Raw genomic sequence first — 17039 nt, forward strand, 5'->3', positions numbered from 1 at the left:
GTAATATTACTACATAGCAGGAAATCTGAGCCACCAGAATAGGTCCTGGTTCTTGACTGGGGTCAGGGAGCTGGGCAAACTATTAGACAGGTAGCAAAGAGGGGAAGAGAGAAAGAAAGAAAGCAATGGCACGAGCAAACAAACAAAAACACTCTCCCATCAAAATCAGCTGCAACCCCCAATTCAAAAACACATAATTAATACTAACAACTAAATCAACAACCTATATAATTGGACAAAAAATATTGAGGAATCTGTTAAGCTAAAAATTTGAACACACCTGTCATCAGGGACTGATAGATGAATAATAGAAAAGTATTAAGAATATAGATGACTTGGACGACATTTCATTCTTGATTAACAGGGTCTTAGGAAACATTAGCTGGATAAGCCCTTCCAAAAAAAAAAAAATAAATAAATAAAAAGATTTTCCTCAGCTGGGTGTGGTGGCTCATGCCTGTAATCCCAACACTTTGGGAGGCCAAAGTGGAAGTATTGCTTGAGCACAGTGGTTCAAGACCAGCTTGGGCAACTAGTGGAACCTCATTTCTACAAAAATTAGCTGGATGTGATGGTGTGCACCTGAACTCCTAGCTACTTGAGAGGCTGAGGTGGGAGGATCACTTGAGTCTGGGAGGTCAAGGCTGCAGTGAGCTGTGATGGTGCCACTGCACTCTAGGTGACAGAGTGAAACCCTATCTCAAACAAACAAACAAACAAGCAAACAAACAAACAAAAAGGACTTTGCTCCCTGAGACAAAAGAGAGGGATGTGAAAATAAGTTTCTCTTTCTTCTGAACACAGTTATGTGCAGACGTGCTGCCTGGTGCACTATAAAGGGAAAAGCCAGCTGGTGATGGCCAACTACTGAGACAAGCAGAGGGCGGTGGACAGAGACTGGGTCCCTGATCACATCATCTGGCTGCTGCGCCATCCCCAGAACCACCTCCTAGAGACTTCTCGTCATGTAACTTAATAAATGCTCTCAGTGTGAACGACACTTGCCCTTGAATATTCTGTTACTTGCAGAAGTCACCCAAATTGATCTATAAATTAGATCAATTTCAATCAAAATCTATACAGAGTTTTCGTGGAACTTGCTAAGCTGCTATTAAAATTTTAGAGAAGAATGACAGGTCAAGAATAAGCAAGCCAGTTTTAAAGGGGAACAGCACTGAGGACTTGGCCTATCAGATATCAAAATGCATTACAAAATTACAGAAATTCAGACAGATATTGGTGGAGAAATAAACAAATAGACCAGCAGGACAAAATTGTGAGCTCAGAAACAGACCCAGGTGTATATGGAAATGCTATAATTTTGAAGTGCCATTACAAAGTGGAGGCAAAACAGTTCTAAGATAATTGGTTATACACATACCGCTTTATACTCCACACAAAAACATAAATTCTAGATGGATAAAAAAGACCATGCATACCAAATGAATATAAAAAGATATACAATAATGCCATTATAACTAAAGGTAGATAAAGATTTTTATAACAAAACCTTTAAAGCACAAATCAAAAAGGGAGGTTAATAAATTTGACACATTAAAATTAAAATATTCCACAAAACCAAAGATACCTGTTGAGAGAGGCAATCCACAAAACCAAGCCATGCAGGTCAGGACTGCAAGGCCTTAGTTCAGTTCTCAGGATTGTATTTGCAGTGAACAAACCTGAGAGATGAAGTAACATCTTTCCTCAGACAAACACCAGGCTTGATACCACTCAATAGAAAAGGGATATATTTCCCAAGCACAGTGTTGTAATATGACCTCTTCTGTAATATGACCCAGTACACGTGCAGGCCCACACCCACCTGTTGCACTTGTGGAACTTGGAGAACATGGGGAACCAGCACTATTGTTACAGTTTACAATATAAGGTTTACATTTGTATCTACAAGTATATGCTCCATTGTTTTTTAGCCTTACTTCGATATTTAAATATGTTCAATACTCAATACCCATCTTATTTATCCCAACTTCCCCACTCATCACCTGCTTGGCTAGATTTCAAACTGTCATATTTTTCAGGAAGGGCTTCTTAGAACAACATTATAGTGCTCTTCTTTGCATGTTTGAAAATATCTCTCCACAGCTTGTGTAATTGTCTATGAGTTTGGCTTTAAATTTTGGAGTTAAAATTAGAGGGTCACATTTTTTTTCCCTGAGGACTTTGTAGATATTGCCCATTGTCCTCTAGCACAGGAGACTGCGACTAGAAAGTCTAACATCCGAATGAATTTTCCTGCAATAGGTGCTTTGATTTTTTTGTGTGTAAATGCCCATATACTTTTTCCAATATCTTTGAAGTCTATTAACACCAAATGTGTTTCAGTGCTAAGCAGTCGGTATCAATTTTGCCTGAAATGGTGTATTTCTTCAGTCTGTAAATCCAAGATTGCCTTTATCTCAATAAAATGTCCTAGTGTTATAATTTTGAATGTTTTTTTTCCTGTTCCATTTGCCATGTTCTCTTTAGAGTTGCCAATTATCCTTAGTTTGGACCTCTGTTATTCTGATTCCATTTTTATCATTCTCCTTTTTTAATGCTTTATTATTTTCCATTTTATTTTCAATTTTGTGTCCCTAAAAGTATTTTAGAAGTATTATTTCTTCTTGTTTTTAATGTAGTATTCCTTTCTGTGCAGCTACATATTTTTCTTCTACTTTTTTCCAAGCTCTACCAACCCAGTTTCTTATCTTTTATACTGCTTATCATTTATTCCTTAAGCTTTTGTATCTCTTTCTTGAACAACTTTATTTTTCCTGAGAGATCTTATTATTTTTTATTTCATTTCATGGAAAACTTTAAGCGTTTTTCTGGTGTGTGTTTTTCACTTGGCTTTTGTTTTCACATCCCTTCCTACTTTTTTTCTTATAGTATCTTTGCATGAGCCCCATGCTGGTGGTTCTTTGTTGGGTGTTAATGTTTAAATGAATAATGGACAGGGAGGGTGAAGTCAGGGGAATGATTTAGGGTGGCTGCATTTGAATTTCAGTCTATTATCTTTGAGTGTTTTCTCACCAACACTCTGCTCTGAGCAGCCATTTCAGTTTCTGCCTGGTGAGAAGTCTCCTATGCTTACTGTGAAGTCCAATATGACATAGATATTTTTGTGTAATGAATTAGCCTTTAAATCTCTTCAGCTGGCCAAGATAAGCAGCTGCAGGGTGACTTGCCACTCATGTTCCCATTTATCCTGATACATCAACAGCCTTGTTTCCAGGATGACTTGTCTGCAACTTTTTTTGTTCCACTCACCCTGGCCACCCCTTCTGCCAATCTATGGCAGCAAGGAGGACTCAAGAAACATCCCTGAGCCTGCCCAGGCATCTGCTCTTACTGTTTCAAGCAAGTATACGTGACTTATTTTGGTGAACACTGTGCTCTGCCCAAGATGGCTGAAGGCAAGTAACCTCACTCAGCCTTTTATTCAATACTTCATCTTACCTAGTTGCTACTGAATTAAGCAGCCCTCCCAACCTTATATGAGGTGGAAGTGGAGTGATGACTTGTGGCATGGGGTTATGAGTACTTCTTTTGTGGATTACGGAGTTTGCATGTCTTGTCCTGGTGTTCAGATTGGTCTTTAATTGCTAAAAGAAAAGATAAATCCATTTAGCAAATCCTCTCTCCTGGCACCCTGACTTTTAAGTTTGTTCTCTTGCTAAGAGGTTGACTACCTGCCCTTTCCTTCCATGAGATGATAAACTCATGACTCTTCCTGGAAGAGAAGATACAAGAAAATATGACTCAAAAGGAGAAAATTTAAAGCTCCCTCAATTTAATGGTTGTGAAAATGTAATCTCATTTATATACCCATGTTTTGATAAAAACAGCTTTTTATATATGTTGTTTCTCCCCTTTATTATTCACCTAAAATTGTATCAAAGACATTGTTTCTATGAATATAGACATATATCATTGTTTTAAAACACTACATAGAATTTCATTATATAAATATATTGATATTTGAATTATTTACTATATGAAATATACTATATAGGATATATATAATATACTATATATAAATATACTATAGTATATATATAATATACTATATAGTACTAAATACACTACTATAGGAATGCAATAAGTATTCTTATATACTCGGTTTGGTCTGGTCTCCATCCATTTCATTATTCTAAATTTTAAGAGGAGGAGTTGCTGGGTGCAAAGCCTATCCCTTTTTCAAGTTAAAATATATTTTTAGCTATTCCGGAGGCTGGGGCAGGAGAATTGCTTGAACCCGGGAGGCGGAGGTTGCAGTGAGCCGAGATCACGCCACTGCACTCCAGCCTGGGCCTCCAGCCTGGGTGACAGAGCAAGACTCCATCTCCAAATATATTTTACCAAACTGATGTCCATAAAAGTTATCCCAAGTTAAGTTCCCACTATCAGTAACGAGAAAGTCAATTTTCTAATTCCCATACTCATACTGGTTATTACAATTATTTTCAAGCTTTACCAATCTGATGGCTGAAAAAAATCATAGAGCTGTTTGAAAGTGCTTATTCTCATCAGAATTGAATGATTGTTCTAATGAGCCTTTACCTACCAAATGAATAAAACATATTAACTGGTATTTTTGCATTTGATTTTTTAACATTAAATCTTTGATTCATCTGAAGTTTACACTGGCATTACAGAAATAAGGCAAAAAGCTGGGTACTCATTTTTCAGTGTTATAAGAGGGCAAAGGATTATCTAGAACAGTGATCTGTAAACCCTTGTCTGCTAGTCAAATCTGATCTACTACCTATTTTTGTCAATAAAGTTTTATTGCAACACAGCCATGCTCATTCTTTATACATATTGTCTATGACTGCTTTTGTGTTATAATGGGCAAAGTTAGGTAGCTGCAATAGAGACTGTGTGACTTGCAAACCCTAAAATATTTACTATCTGGGCATTTACAGAAAACATTGCCGATTTCTGATCTAAGAAATGTACTTAGTTCCTTCCTCTCACTGGTTAATACAGATAAAAGACTCCAGATTTAGTGAAATTACATGTTAACTTGTACCTTTCTCTGGTAGAGATACAAGTGATTCTCTCCAGTAGAAAAGATAATCTTGAAGGTTATAGTTTATGGCTTAGTTTTGTCTTTAACCAGTGTTGTTTTTAACTTTGAAATTGTATCCTAACATTGCCCATAAATACCTAACTTCTCAAGAACTCTTTGGACTGATTTTAACATCATATTGGTTCTCTCATACATTAATGAGTTTAAAAAATCTTCAGCTTGCATTTGTTTTATATTTATATGAATCATAATTTTGCCTTTTATAAAAATTATATTTTTATAGGTATGAACTAGAAATCCAGCTTCTTACGGTTCTTTTTTCCCCAAATTGCCAGCCATTTGCTTCCAAAACATTTATAGAATAATACATCATTCTCCCCATCTATCTAATTGTTACATATGTGGATTGAATACAAGATAACTAATTATAGAATATAATTTGCATATTGATTATAGATTTAAAAGTTCACAGATACAGCTATACAAAAAAATAACATATTCTTTTTCTATAATTCAACTAAATTTATCTGCTTGACCCCAAGCCTGCTTATTGACAGAATACAAAAGAGATTACTCCAGTTAAATCCGCCACTTCAGGTTTTCTCAGTCATTTCAGATTTAAACTAATTTAATACTGAAATTTTCACCAAGGTGACCTGCACCTTTCCGGGTGCTTGGAAGAGACACGGCAGGTCTGCAGTCACCCGCTCAAGCAGATTGGCCTCTGTTCTGAGATAAGAAGGCCTTGCTGGCCCTCAGCATAGTCATTCCTAACACTGGATATGCATAAATATCCACAGCCCCTTCAGCACCAGGTCACAACCCTGTCCCTTCCTCATCCTGACAGCTAGGCTTCTTCAGGCCCCAGCCCTCCCTCTGTTAATGTCTGCCAGGAAATGGGGAAAGCTGCATTTGCCTCTTATGCTCCTTCGGGACTCTAGAAAAGCTGTCAGGCTCTCACTGCCTCTTAACGCCTCTGACATTGTCACCTATTTTTCCTGCCATGGTGTCTAGGGGAAGTTTCAACTCCCCCCACCCGCTCTCCAACGCCCACCACCATCACTATACGGAGAATTGAGTCTGGGAGCAAGGTTAGGAAGACTGATGACCTCACATTTCTTATTCTCCTCTCCGATTCTCCTCCCTTAGTCCAGGCAATCCAAGAATGGGATAGTCTATGGCTTCATCTATTCTCTTTCCATTCTACTGTTTTGTTCATAATTTTACGTTCTGATTCATTCAAGCCTTTAGGAAAAAGTTTTGGTTTTCCAGAATAACCCTGCTATAAATTTTATATTATTTATTTATTCATTTATTTATTGACTGATTGATTTTCAGAGGTGGTGTTTCACTATTTTGCCCAGGCTGTCCTTGAACTCCTGGGCTCAAGCAATCCTCCTGCCTCAGCCTCCTGAGTAGCTGGGACTGTAGGTGCATGCTACTGTGCAAAGCCCTGCTATAAATTTTAAAAGTCCATTTTGGAACTTAAAATTCCATTTAACTGTTCCCGTATTCTCAGTCATTCCTCCCCTGAAGTAACATACCACATGCTTACTGTCAAGTTGGGGAGGGGTGTGGACAGGGAGACTTCCCTTAACCCCTTGATATCAATCTTTTTTTCCTGAAATTTTTGCTTTACATTATGTAGATAATTATTGGTTATAACACATCTAAAAAATGGAACTAGCACTTTGCATAAGAAAAAGCTCTTTGGTGTTTATCATAAATACCAGCGGCATCAGAGGTGATGAAGACTGTCTAAGAAGCATCCTGCTAGTGACAGGTTCATTGATAATAAGAAAGAAAGAAAGGTCATAATTAATATGGAAAAGGTATAATTGAACTGTGGATTTGCTTGGTAATACGGAGATCTTATATGGATTCCTTTATTATTATAAAAATATACTTATTATTGAAATATTTCCAGTAAAAATAACTTTGTCAAGTTTGAAAATCTTCTAATACAGTAGATTAGAAGGGTGGTCATTCTTGCTAATCATCTAACTTGGACTCGTTTTTATGGTGTGGTCTAACTCTTTGGCAAATGACCAAAAAAGTACAGATGATGGAAGCTGACATTGAATGTGGGGGCAGAGATAAACATTCTCCTGTTTATCCTGGCTTCTTCTCCTGAATGTGGCGTGACTGTTTCTCATCTCCTTTCTATAATTTCTACTGCACAACTTGGGTGGTGCACAGAACTGTGACACCTACAAGCCTAAAGTCTTGAGAAGCCTTTGGTGAGAAGTGTATTAAAGGAATGCCCAGCATTGGTAGGTTTTCTGCTGGGGATGCCACATAAATAGATACTTTTACCCCAAACTTCTCCTACCACCTCCACAGGCAGCAGACTTGCCAACAAGTCTTTACAGCTTCTGGAACAATACTGAACAGATTAATATTTTTTTTCACCTGGTTCACTTTTACTTTCAGAGTTCATCCCTATGGTGTTAGAGGAGCTCATTCTCACTATAAACTAAAAATAAAGTCCTACTCCAACTGAACAGACCCCCTCTTGGCCAAGGGGACCCAAGAAAAACCTTAAAAACTGAATTCCTGGCCATAAATGGAAGGAAAGTCAAATAGCCTTCTCATTATTTGCCCTCCGTTTTGGAGTTCATACACAGCTGAGCAGCATTAATGTTCAAATAGAGGTCATAGACTCATGAAACATACTCATTCTGGCAATAAGATACCAAATTATAAACAAGACCTAACACATGTAAGGCAAGGAAGGGTTAAGTCATTCCTGCAAGCCACCAACCTTGCTACATAGCATCCTTATCTTAATTTGAAACATTCCTTTCTGCTGACTCTGAGTTTTAGATAGAGCCTTACTCCTTTAATCAATTGCAAATTAAAGAATCTCTGAACCTACCTATAACCTGTAAGTCCCTGCTTCAAGATATCCTGCCCTTTCGTGCCAAACCAATATATACCTTCCATGTATTGATGTATGTCTTTCCCTGTAACTCCTGCCTCCAAAAAATGTATAAAACCAAACTGCGATCCAACTACCTTGGGACCACTTACTCAAGGCTTCTTTTATTTGTATTTCCCCTGGGCCACAGTCACTCATATTGGCTCAGAAAAAGCCTCTTTACCTATATAACAAACCTGCACATGTATACCTGAACCTAAAATAAAAGTTAAAAAAAAAAAGGAGTGAGTTTCATATTTCAAGAGATGCTTTTCTGGAGGTGCTTTGAGGGACTTGATGACAGAGGAAACTTTCAATAATAAGTCTGTAAAACACACAAGGTAATGGAAACACTTATCCATTTAAAATATGCTATTCTGGGCTGGGCGCCATGGCTCACACCTATAATACCAGTACTTGGGGACGCCGAGGCAGGTGGATCAACTGAGGTCAGGAGTTTGAGACCAGCCTGGCCAACATGGCAAAACCCCAAAAATTAGCTGGGCATGGTGGTGGGCACCTATTATCCCAGCAACTCGGGAGGCTAAGGCAGGAGAATCACTTGAACCCAGGAGATGGAGGTTTCAGCGAGCTGAGATTGCGCCATTGCACTCCAGCCTGGGGGACAGGGCGAGATTCCGTCTCAACAACAACAACAACAACAACAACAACAAAAAGCTATCTTGCCTTTACAAAGAATAAAATTTTGTAATTTCAAACAACATGAATTAGCTTGAAGGATGTTAAGTGAAATAAGCCAGGTACAGAAAGACAAATACTGGATGATCTCACTTATTTCTAAAATTTAAAAAGTTGAACTCATAGGAGCAAAAAGTAGAATGGTAGTTGCCAGCGGCTAAAAGTAAAAGTGAGTGGAGAGTTGTTGGTCACAGTGTACAAGTTTCATTAGACGGAAGGAATATGTTTTTGAGCTCTATTACACAGCATGGTGACTATAATTAGTAACAAGGTATATTTCAGAATTGCTAAGAGTGAAGTTCAAATGTCCTTCCCACAAAAAATAAGTATGTGAGGGGATGCATATATTAATTAATCATCCCACAATATATACATGTATCAAAACATCACACTGTATACCATAAATACATAAAATTATTATTTATCAATTAAAATTTAGAACATTAGAATTTAAAAAATCAAAAAACCAAAACAAAACAAAAATAAAATATTTTACAGAGTTTGGTTTTTCCATCAATATCACTTTGGAGGGGGGTGGGTAAGAAAAGAGAAGATATAATGAGGAGTGTTCCAGAATTTTCTGCCCCAACATTAGTCTTAGAGTGTTCAGCAGTGATAGCAAAGAGGCCTTTTGAACTTTCAGTAGAATACCAGCCAGTGCTGTTATCGTTTGTACCATCTACCCTAACTAGATGGTGTTTTTTGACCACTCCTCTCCCTACTTCATACCATGAAGATATTGCTATTTCTACCGTTCCCTCCAGCTCTGCCCCTACATTCAATATCAACTTCCATCATCTATACTTTTTTGGTCATTTGCCAGAGTTAGACCACACCATAAAAACGAGTTCAAGTTAGAAGATTAGCAAGAATGACCACCCTTAGATGGTTTAAGTTGCTTTCATATCTGTTTACAACTGAGCTAGCAAACAATGAGTTTGCCTGTGTCCAGATTCCAGCCTACCTACCCCTGACCCTCACCCCCGGCCACTTGCTCTCACAGGGACCTTGGGGTGGTTCAGATTATCCTGGAAGCCAAAGCCCCAACAGTTGCCCTTCCTGCCTTTGTTTAATGGGGGCTTCTCTGTGGCCCTGAAACCTGCCAGGTACTAATGAGCACCCCCACCGCTTCCCATCCTTTAAGGGGCTTTAGAGTCAGGCAGTGGAGGTGACTGGCAAGTCACGCAACTCTCTGAGCCTTATTTCCTCATCTATAAAATTATTATAGGGTGATAATAACACCTACCTTATAAGATGAGGATTAAATGAATGAAAATGTTTCACAAAGTTTCTGAAAGCACTCCATTAAGTATGGGCTATTGGAGTGTGTGTGTGTGCATGTTCTCCCAAGGTTCAGCTGAGATTTATACAGTCACAGGATACTTTTCAGGCTATTGTTTGTGTAAACCACACTGACTGAAACAGAAATAGCCCCAATCTCTGCTAAAATCTGGGGAAACACTTCTAAACATTTTAGACGTAGATTTTAAAAGAAACTCATTATTGTGAGTCTTACAATACTTATTATTGAATCTCCAAAATTTACCCTAAGGTTCTTATTCTTTGAGGAAAATAAACCTAAAGGCAAAGGGAATAATCTTTTGTAAGTAAAGTGTGGCAAAATAACATTCTGTCAGGTATTAAAGCAACTCTTAATTGCTAGACAATTCCTGATCTTTGAAGCAAGTTCTCAGCAAAGATATTAAATTGCTGCCAAGGGTTTAGACATTTAGCTTTCAAGAATTTAGATTGATGATGATTATTATTTCAATATTGTTGCTTATCTACCCAGCAGATTTCCCCCTGAAAGCCAAAGGGCTTAATAAAACCAGAAAGCTGGCCACAAATAGCCACGGTGAGGCAGCCCTAAGGCCCTGAATGAGATGCTTCCTTCTGGAGTGGCAGGAACTCCTGCAGGGAAGTGAACAGCGGCCCTCTTCACCTGGTAAGGCTACTCTGTGCCAGAATTCACAGGTTCACAGCAGCTGTGAAAGAACCTGGAAGCCTCCACAGGACAAACCTGCTGCAGGGAACAGCCCAGCAACGACCGGCCATTCCAATCTGCTCGAGTCCAGTTTGTCTGGGCTCCAAGAGCTAAGGGTACTGAATCTCCACTCATTTGTTTGCTTCCTCCTTGCCTTACGAAGACCATGGAGCATTGTCTGGACTGAAATCCACCCCCAGAAATGCTGAAGGCATTACCCTTCATAGGTAAATAAAATGTGAGACAGACACTTGAGTTTATCTTCTAATGGAGTTGTGTGAGGTTGGGCAAATCACTGAACCCCTTAGTTCCTTCATCTGCAATTACAAAGGCCTGGGATAGATCTAGAAAGTCCCTGTTAGCTTAAAGTCTATGTTTCTAAGTTGACTGAAAAATGAGAATGAAATACACATAAAGAAAATAAAAAACTCTTGTTTTATGAAAAGTTGCCTCATGATTGAAGAGTCAGGAAGAGAGTGATTCAAGTCAATTTCACAAGTTTAAATACAAATAAACTCAACTTTATTCTATTCACACCGTCTTCAACTTTAAAAGATAACAGATAACTTACTGGTGATTCGATGTCCTCTAGGAGTAAAACAGAACAGCGTTCACATTTCAGCAGAGTTTGGGCCCGATGCATTATTTTCTTGACAATTTTCTCCAGGTCAGTTTGTTCTTCAAAGAGGTCATTAACCACCTCTAGCAAAGCCTAGAAAATATGAAATAGTTGTATTTAGGTGGATGTAAAACTGAAAAAACGTTGTTTTTTTTCCTTAAAATTTAATTTAGTCTTTGCTTTAATAAAATACAATAAATCTTTTTGTGTAGCTAATTTTAAAAACTTTTATGATTGTTTTGATATGTTTTTATCACTCAATTTTAGAATACATGCTTAAACTGCAAAATACAACTTGAGAATAGAGCTCGTTCTTGTAACAGGTTTGAAAATAAGTAACTCAAAACCTAAGCTATTGGAACTCTAGATTATTTTGAGTCTTAAAGGATGATGATTATAGGGGTCACTTGAGAGGCAGGTGTAACCAAGTCAACTATAACCCTTGTTTCTCTCACTATAGATTAGCCTTCTTCCTTACCAACATTGTTTTGTAAAATGTTGAAAATTACTAAAGAGCACCAGAGAAGACCCTTTCCCTCTTCACTGTTGATCTTCACTACAGATTAACTTCCCTCTTCTCCTCTCACACAAGGACTCCACGGCCATCACAGTGCCTTAAGATGGAATGTTAAATATACTCTTTTAAATTGGAAAGAAAATGAAAACCAGCTATAAAGAAAACAAGTTGTATAGAAAAGAAAACAAACTGTAATTAATTATATTGTTATAACTCATACACCAGCCTTGTATAGAAAATGCTGAAATCCTATTAGATTTCGTTGCTTTGTGCCTATAGAAGCAAGAGTCTAACTTTTAACTTTGGAACATTTACCCTATTTCTCTGGAGTCTGCATCTCCTGGATTGGCCATTCCCAGCTTTTCACTTTAATAAACTCTTTAGAACTAAATTCTGATTATTAATATTTCAGTTTGACACAGGGATCACATAACCATTAGCTATAGGCATTTCTCCTCTCCTATAGTAATTTTTATGCAATGCAACTAGGTACAAACCCAATATTTTGGCTGGGGCAGTGGCTCATGCCTGTAATCCCAGCACTTTGGGAGGCTGAGGCAGGTGGATCACCAGGTCAGGAGTTTGAGACCAGCCTGGCTAATATGGTGAAACCCCATCTCTACTAAAAATACAAAAAAAATTAGCCAGGCATGGTGGCATGTGCCTATGGTCCCAGCTACTCTGGAGGCTGAGGCAGGAGAATCGCTTGAGCCCAGGGAGCAGAGGTTGCAGTGAGCCGAGATCGCACCACTGCATTCCAGTCTGGACAACAGAGTGAGACCCTTTCTCAAAAACAAACAAACAAACAAAAAACAAAAACAAAAACAAAAAACAATATTTTATAAATAATGAATACCTCTAAAGCACATTGATTTCCGAAAATTACAAAGCAGCTCTTCCTCACTATCAGGAAGAAAGAGATTCTTGGTCAAACTTCAGACTTTTTCACTAATACACATCCCTTATACAACTCTGAAAGAATTAGAGAGGTGAATGCTAATTAAGGTTCAGATTCTTAAAAAAAAATATATATATATATAAAATATATGTAATTTACATTTAGTCTTTGCTAAATATAAATATATAAATTACATATATAATATAAATATATATAATATATACATATCCTTCATATATAAAATATATATACCCTCCATATATATAAATAAATATATATGTACACACATACATATATACCCTCCTTAATTCCTCTACACAAGAGGACATACTGCTTTATCCCAAACTGTCCAGGAGAACATTTAGATATTTATATATCAGGAAAGAAATACATTAATTTTTTTTTTAAACAGCAGAATGAAAAGTACACGACTTAGAAAAAAATCTGAAGCTCTAACTTGAAAACTGTGTACTTATTTAAAAATTAAATTGTAGTAACCTGTGATTTTCTCCAGCTAAGAAATTAGCTGCAATTTTTTTTTTTTTTTTTTTTGCATTGAAATAATGTTTGTTTGCTCAGGTCAGGTATGCATTTGTGAAAAATAAAAAATAAAAATAAACAATATTTGCTTGGAATTTTTAATGGCATGGATGTTTCCAGAGATTTAAGAATGGTAGGTTATGTACACATGGTAGATATTATGCTTCTCTCAGACAGCAATCAGAAAATTACACAGACAGTGAATTGCCCAGAGGGCACTTGATTCAATAGAATGTAGAAAGAGGTGCAATTTCAAGTCTAATCTCTCACAAAAGGATTTCATGAATTGTCAAATTCACACCTATTCATCATGGTGCTAATCATCATCTCAGGGACATGACTAATTTTCAACTTCAATAATGAATTTGATTTGTCCTGAAACCACTGAAACGTGAAAATTTCTTCTCTGAATCTATTCAGGTAAAAAAGCATTTGAGTAGCTGGGCATGGTGGCTCATGCCAATAATCCCAGCACTTTGGGAGACCAAGGCAGGTAGATCACATGAGGCCAGGAGTTCTAGAGCAGCCTGGGCAACATGGTGAAACCCCGTCTCTACTAAAAATACAAAAAAATTAGCTGGGTGTGGTAGTGTACACCTGTAGTCCCAGCTACTCAGGAGGTTGAGGCAGGAGAATCACTTGAACCTGGGAGGCAGAAGTTGCAGTGAGCCGAGATCACGCCACTGCACTTCAGCCTGGGTGAAAGAGTGAGACTCCACCTCAAAAAAAAAAAAAAAAGGCATTTGAATGAGTTAGGAAAAACATGAAATAAGTCCAGTTCACCGAGCAACTGAAAGAGGACCAAATATCCTAGGTAGGGTTATTGAAACCACCATTGCAAAATTATCGCTGGGCTGACCTAACCAGCTCCATTTTTCTTCTAATCTCCAAACTGTCCTTGTTCATTTCTGGGCATAGGCTGAACTAACTTTGGGAGGAACATAGTTTATAGTTTATTGTTTAAAACAAAGATGATAATAGCCCTTTCCCAAAACAACCTCTTTCTTCTCTGGGGACTAGAATGCCTTTGTAGGACTAACAAATTAGCCACAAAATCAGAAATTATGGCTTAGGAGTCATACAGCTGACTCTTCCTAAACTGCTCCTCAGATCAGTGCTTCAGATATTTTGTGGACCCTGCAACTGATGGATCAGCTGGCACCACCCAGATCGATAAATTGGCTCATCTGATCTTGTGACCTTCCCGACCCAGGAGCTAACTCAGGGCAAGAGGACAGTTTCAATTCTCTATGATTTCATCTCCAACCCAACCAATCAGCATTCCCTACTCACTGGCCTTCCCCCACCCACCAAATTATCCTTAAAAACTCTGATCTGGGGAGACTGATTTGAGTAATAATAAAACTCTGGTCTCTGACACAGCCAACTCGGTGAATTAACCTTTCTCTATTGCAATTTCCCTGCCTTGAGAAATTGACTTTGTCTAGGCAGTGGGCAAAGTGAACCCACTGGGTGGTTACATTATCTCTAAAGAAAGACCGAACAGAGCTAAGGACCATATTGCTCCATGATCCCAAAGCAAACAGGAACAACAAAAGGTGAAAAAACTTTTAAGTGAATTTTGCTATTTGGCATTTGGACAGCAAATCTCTGTAAGGGGTCAATGCACAATAATTTCATGTTCAGATATTAAAAATCAGAATTTTCTGAGTAATTACAAGCAAAATGCCCTGTTATTAATGGGGAAAACATTATTTCTTTAATCATCTAGACTATTTCTTCAGATGGATCATATTAACTGAACAATTATTTAACTTTTCAATTTGTTGTGATTGCATGGAGAGAGCCTCTGGGATCCATAAACAAGAACATTCACCTCAGAGGAAAAACTAATTGTGCCTTGAGTCTTGCACTGACAAATCACATTATAGTAATTTTATTGTTTCTAATTTAAAATTGCTGCTTTATTAACGAGTGATGAAAGTTTTACAAATAACAATGCAGACTAGCTCCAGGATAGGAGAAAAAGAGAAGAAAATCTGGGATATCTGTCAGGCCTCTGAGCCCAAGCTAAGCCATCATATCCCCCTGTGACCTGCACGTATACATCCAGATGGCCTGAAGCAACTGAAGATCCACAAAAGAAGTGAAAATAGCCTTAACTGATGACATTCCACCATTGTGATTTGTTCCTGCCCTACCCTAACTAATATGATATAGTCTCCCCCAACCTTAAGAAGGTACTTTGTAATATTCTCCACCACCCTTAAGAATGTACTTTGTACGCCTATCCCAAACTTGTAAGAACTAATGATAATCCCATCACCCTTTGCTGACTCCTTTTTCAGACTCAGCCCGCCTGTACCCAGGTGAAATAAACAGCCTTACTGCTCATACAAAGCCTGTTGGTATACTCTCTTCACATGGACTCACGTGACAATATCCAATTCAACAGATAATGGAAACATTTTACACAGTTGAATAGGTCCTGCTTCTTGATGCCAACTTGCCTTCCAGGAAACGAGTATCTGCTTTTTGTCCTTCCTTCTAGTGACCTTCTTTCGCTCCTGGGCGTGTCCTTGGAGCTTTCCATTCTCTCATCTACATATCCATCCCTAAATTAACCCAGCTAGATCCCTGGCTTTAAATAGCCTCTATATGCTGCTGGTTCCCAAATCTCAATCTCCAGTCCTGACATCTCCCCAGAACTTTAGACTCCTGTATCGAACCGTTTACTTGCCAGCTGTGCCAGCCACAAGTCTCTTTCACTCATTTCCCATATCAGTAAACCCCGTAGATTTCACCAATTTTGGAGGAAGTCTGTCACTTCTCACTGCCCTAGTCCCAGCCATATTATTTTTTGACTTCAATACAGTTCTTCCCTAAGTTTCCTCACTGCTTCAGCCTTCTCCCTCCCTCCCCAGCCAGTTTATCGTCTCCAGGGAGGCCAGAGTGAACTCTACTAAAAGTAAGTCAGACTCAGCTCAAAATCATCTAATGGCTTTCCATTGCACTCAGAATGAAAGCCAAAGCCCTTGCCATGCCCACAGGCTTTTCTACCATCTGGCCTGCCTCCACAACCTCATTTTATTTTTTTTCCCTTTCACTCCCCCCTTTCTCTCTGCTCTCTAAACACACTGACCAAGCTTTCTCCTGACCCAAGTCCTTTGTACTTGGTATTTCCATGGCCAGAATGCTCTCCCCAGACCTTCATGTGGCTTTGCTCCTTCATTCGATTTAGCTTTCTGCTTATAGATCATCTCCTTATAGAGACCTTTTTGATCACCCTCTAAAATACACATCCTCCCAACCCAACCTTCCTCAACCCTTTATCCCTTTATCTCACTTTATTTTTCCTTGCAGTATTTATCGCTACCTATACTATGCAATTTTAAAAATGTGTTTTCTTATCTATTATCTATTGTTCTCATGAATAGTAAGTTCCATAAGGGCGGGGATTTGGATAGACAGCATGTGAAAGGGAACTACACAATCAATACTTGTTGAATGAATAAATTAATTGTGCCATACACAAGAATGCAAAGATTAATCATACATGAAGCTTCCCTTAAGGAGTTCAAAATGTAGTTGGAGAGGTGGGACCTCCTTAAATATCATAATACAGTGTGATAAGTATTCATAATAGGATAGTGGTAGTAGATACAAGGCAAAACCATAAGTGTAGAAAGGAAGATTAATCAGAAGGCTGAGCTGGGTCCTGAAGAATGTGTGAGGCAGACGGTGTGGTTGGAAGGAGTGGGATTGACATGAGGCATTGAAGGCAGAGAGATGAATACAGTTAAAGGTATGATCAAATGAAACAGATTGTTTGCTGGAAATTGGGGACTATATTGCTGGAGTGC

The 17039-nt window shown here is 38.2% G+C and overlaps 1 protein-coding gene across 1 annotated transcript in view; it reads right to left on the minus strand.

The window, feature by feature from the left end:
* Positions 1-17039, minus strand: part of PDE11A (phosphodiesterase 11A) — a 462469-nt gene that overhangs the window by 276740 nt on the left and 168690 nt on the right. Inside the window, exon 4 of the mRNA XM_028830876.2 lies at positions 11213-11353. Within this exon, the coding sequence (XP_028686709.2) occupies positions 11213-11353 (141 nt within the window). The remainder of the gene's footprint in view (positions 1-11212; positions 11354-17039) is intronic.

The sequence above is a fragment of the Macaca mulatta genome, chromosome 12 (assembly GCF_049350105.2).
Source record: "Macaca mulatta isolate MMU2019108-1 chromosome 12, T2T-MMU8v2.0, whole genome shotgun sequence".
Classification (NCBI taxonomy): domain Eukaryota; kingdom Metazoa; phylum Chordata; class Mammalia; order Primates; family Cercopithecidae; genus Macaca; species Macaca mulatta.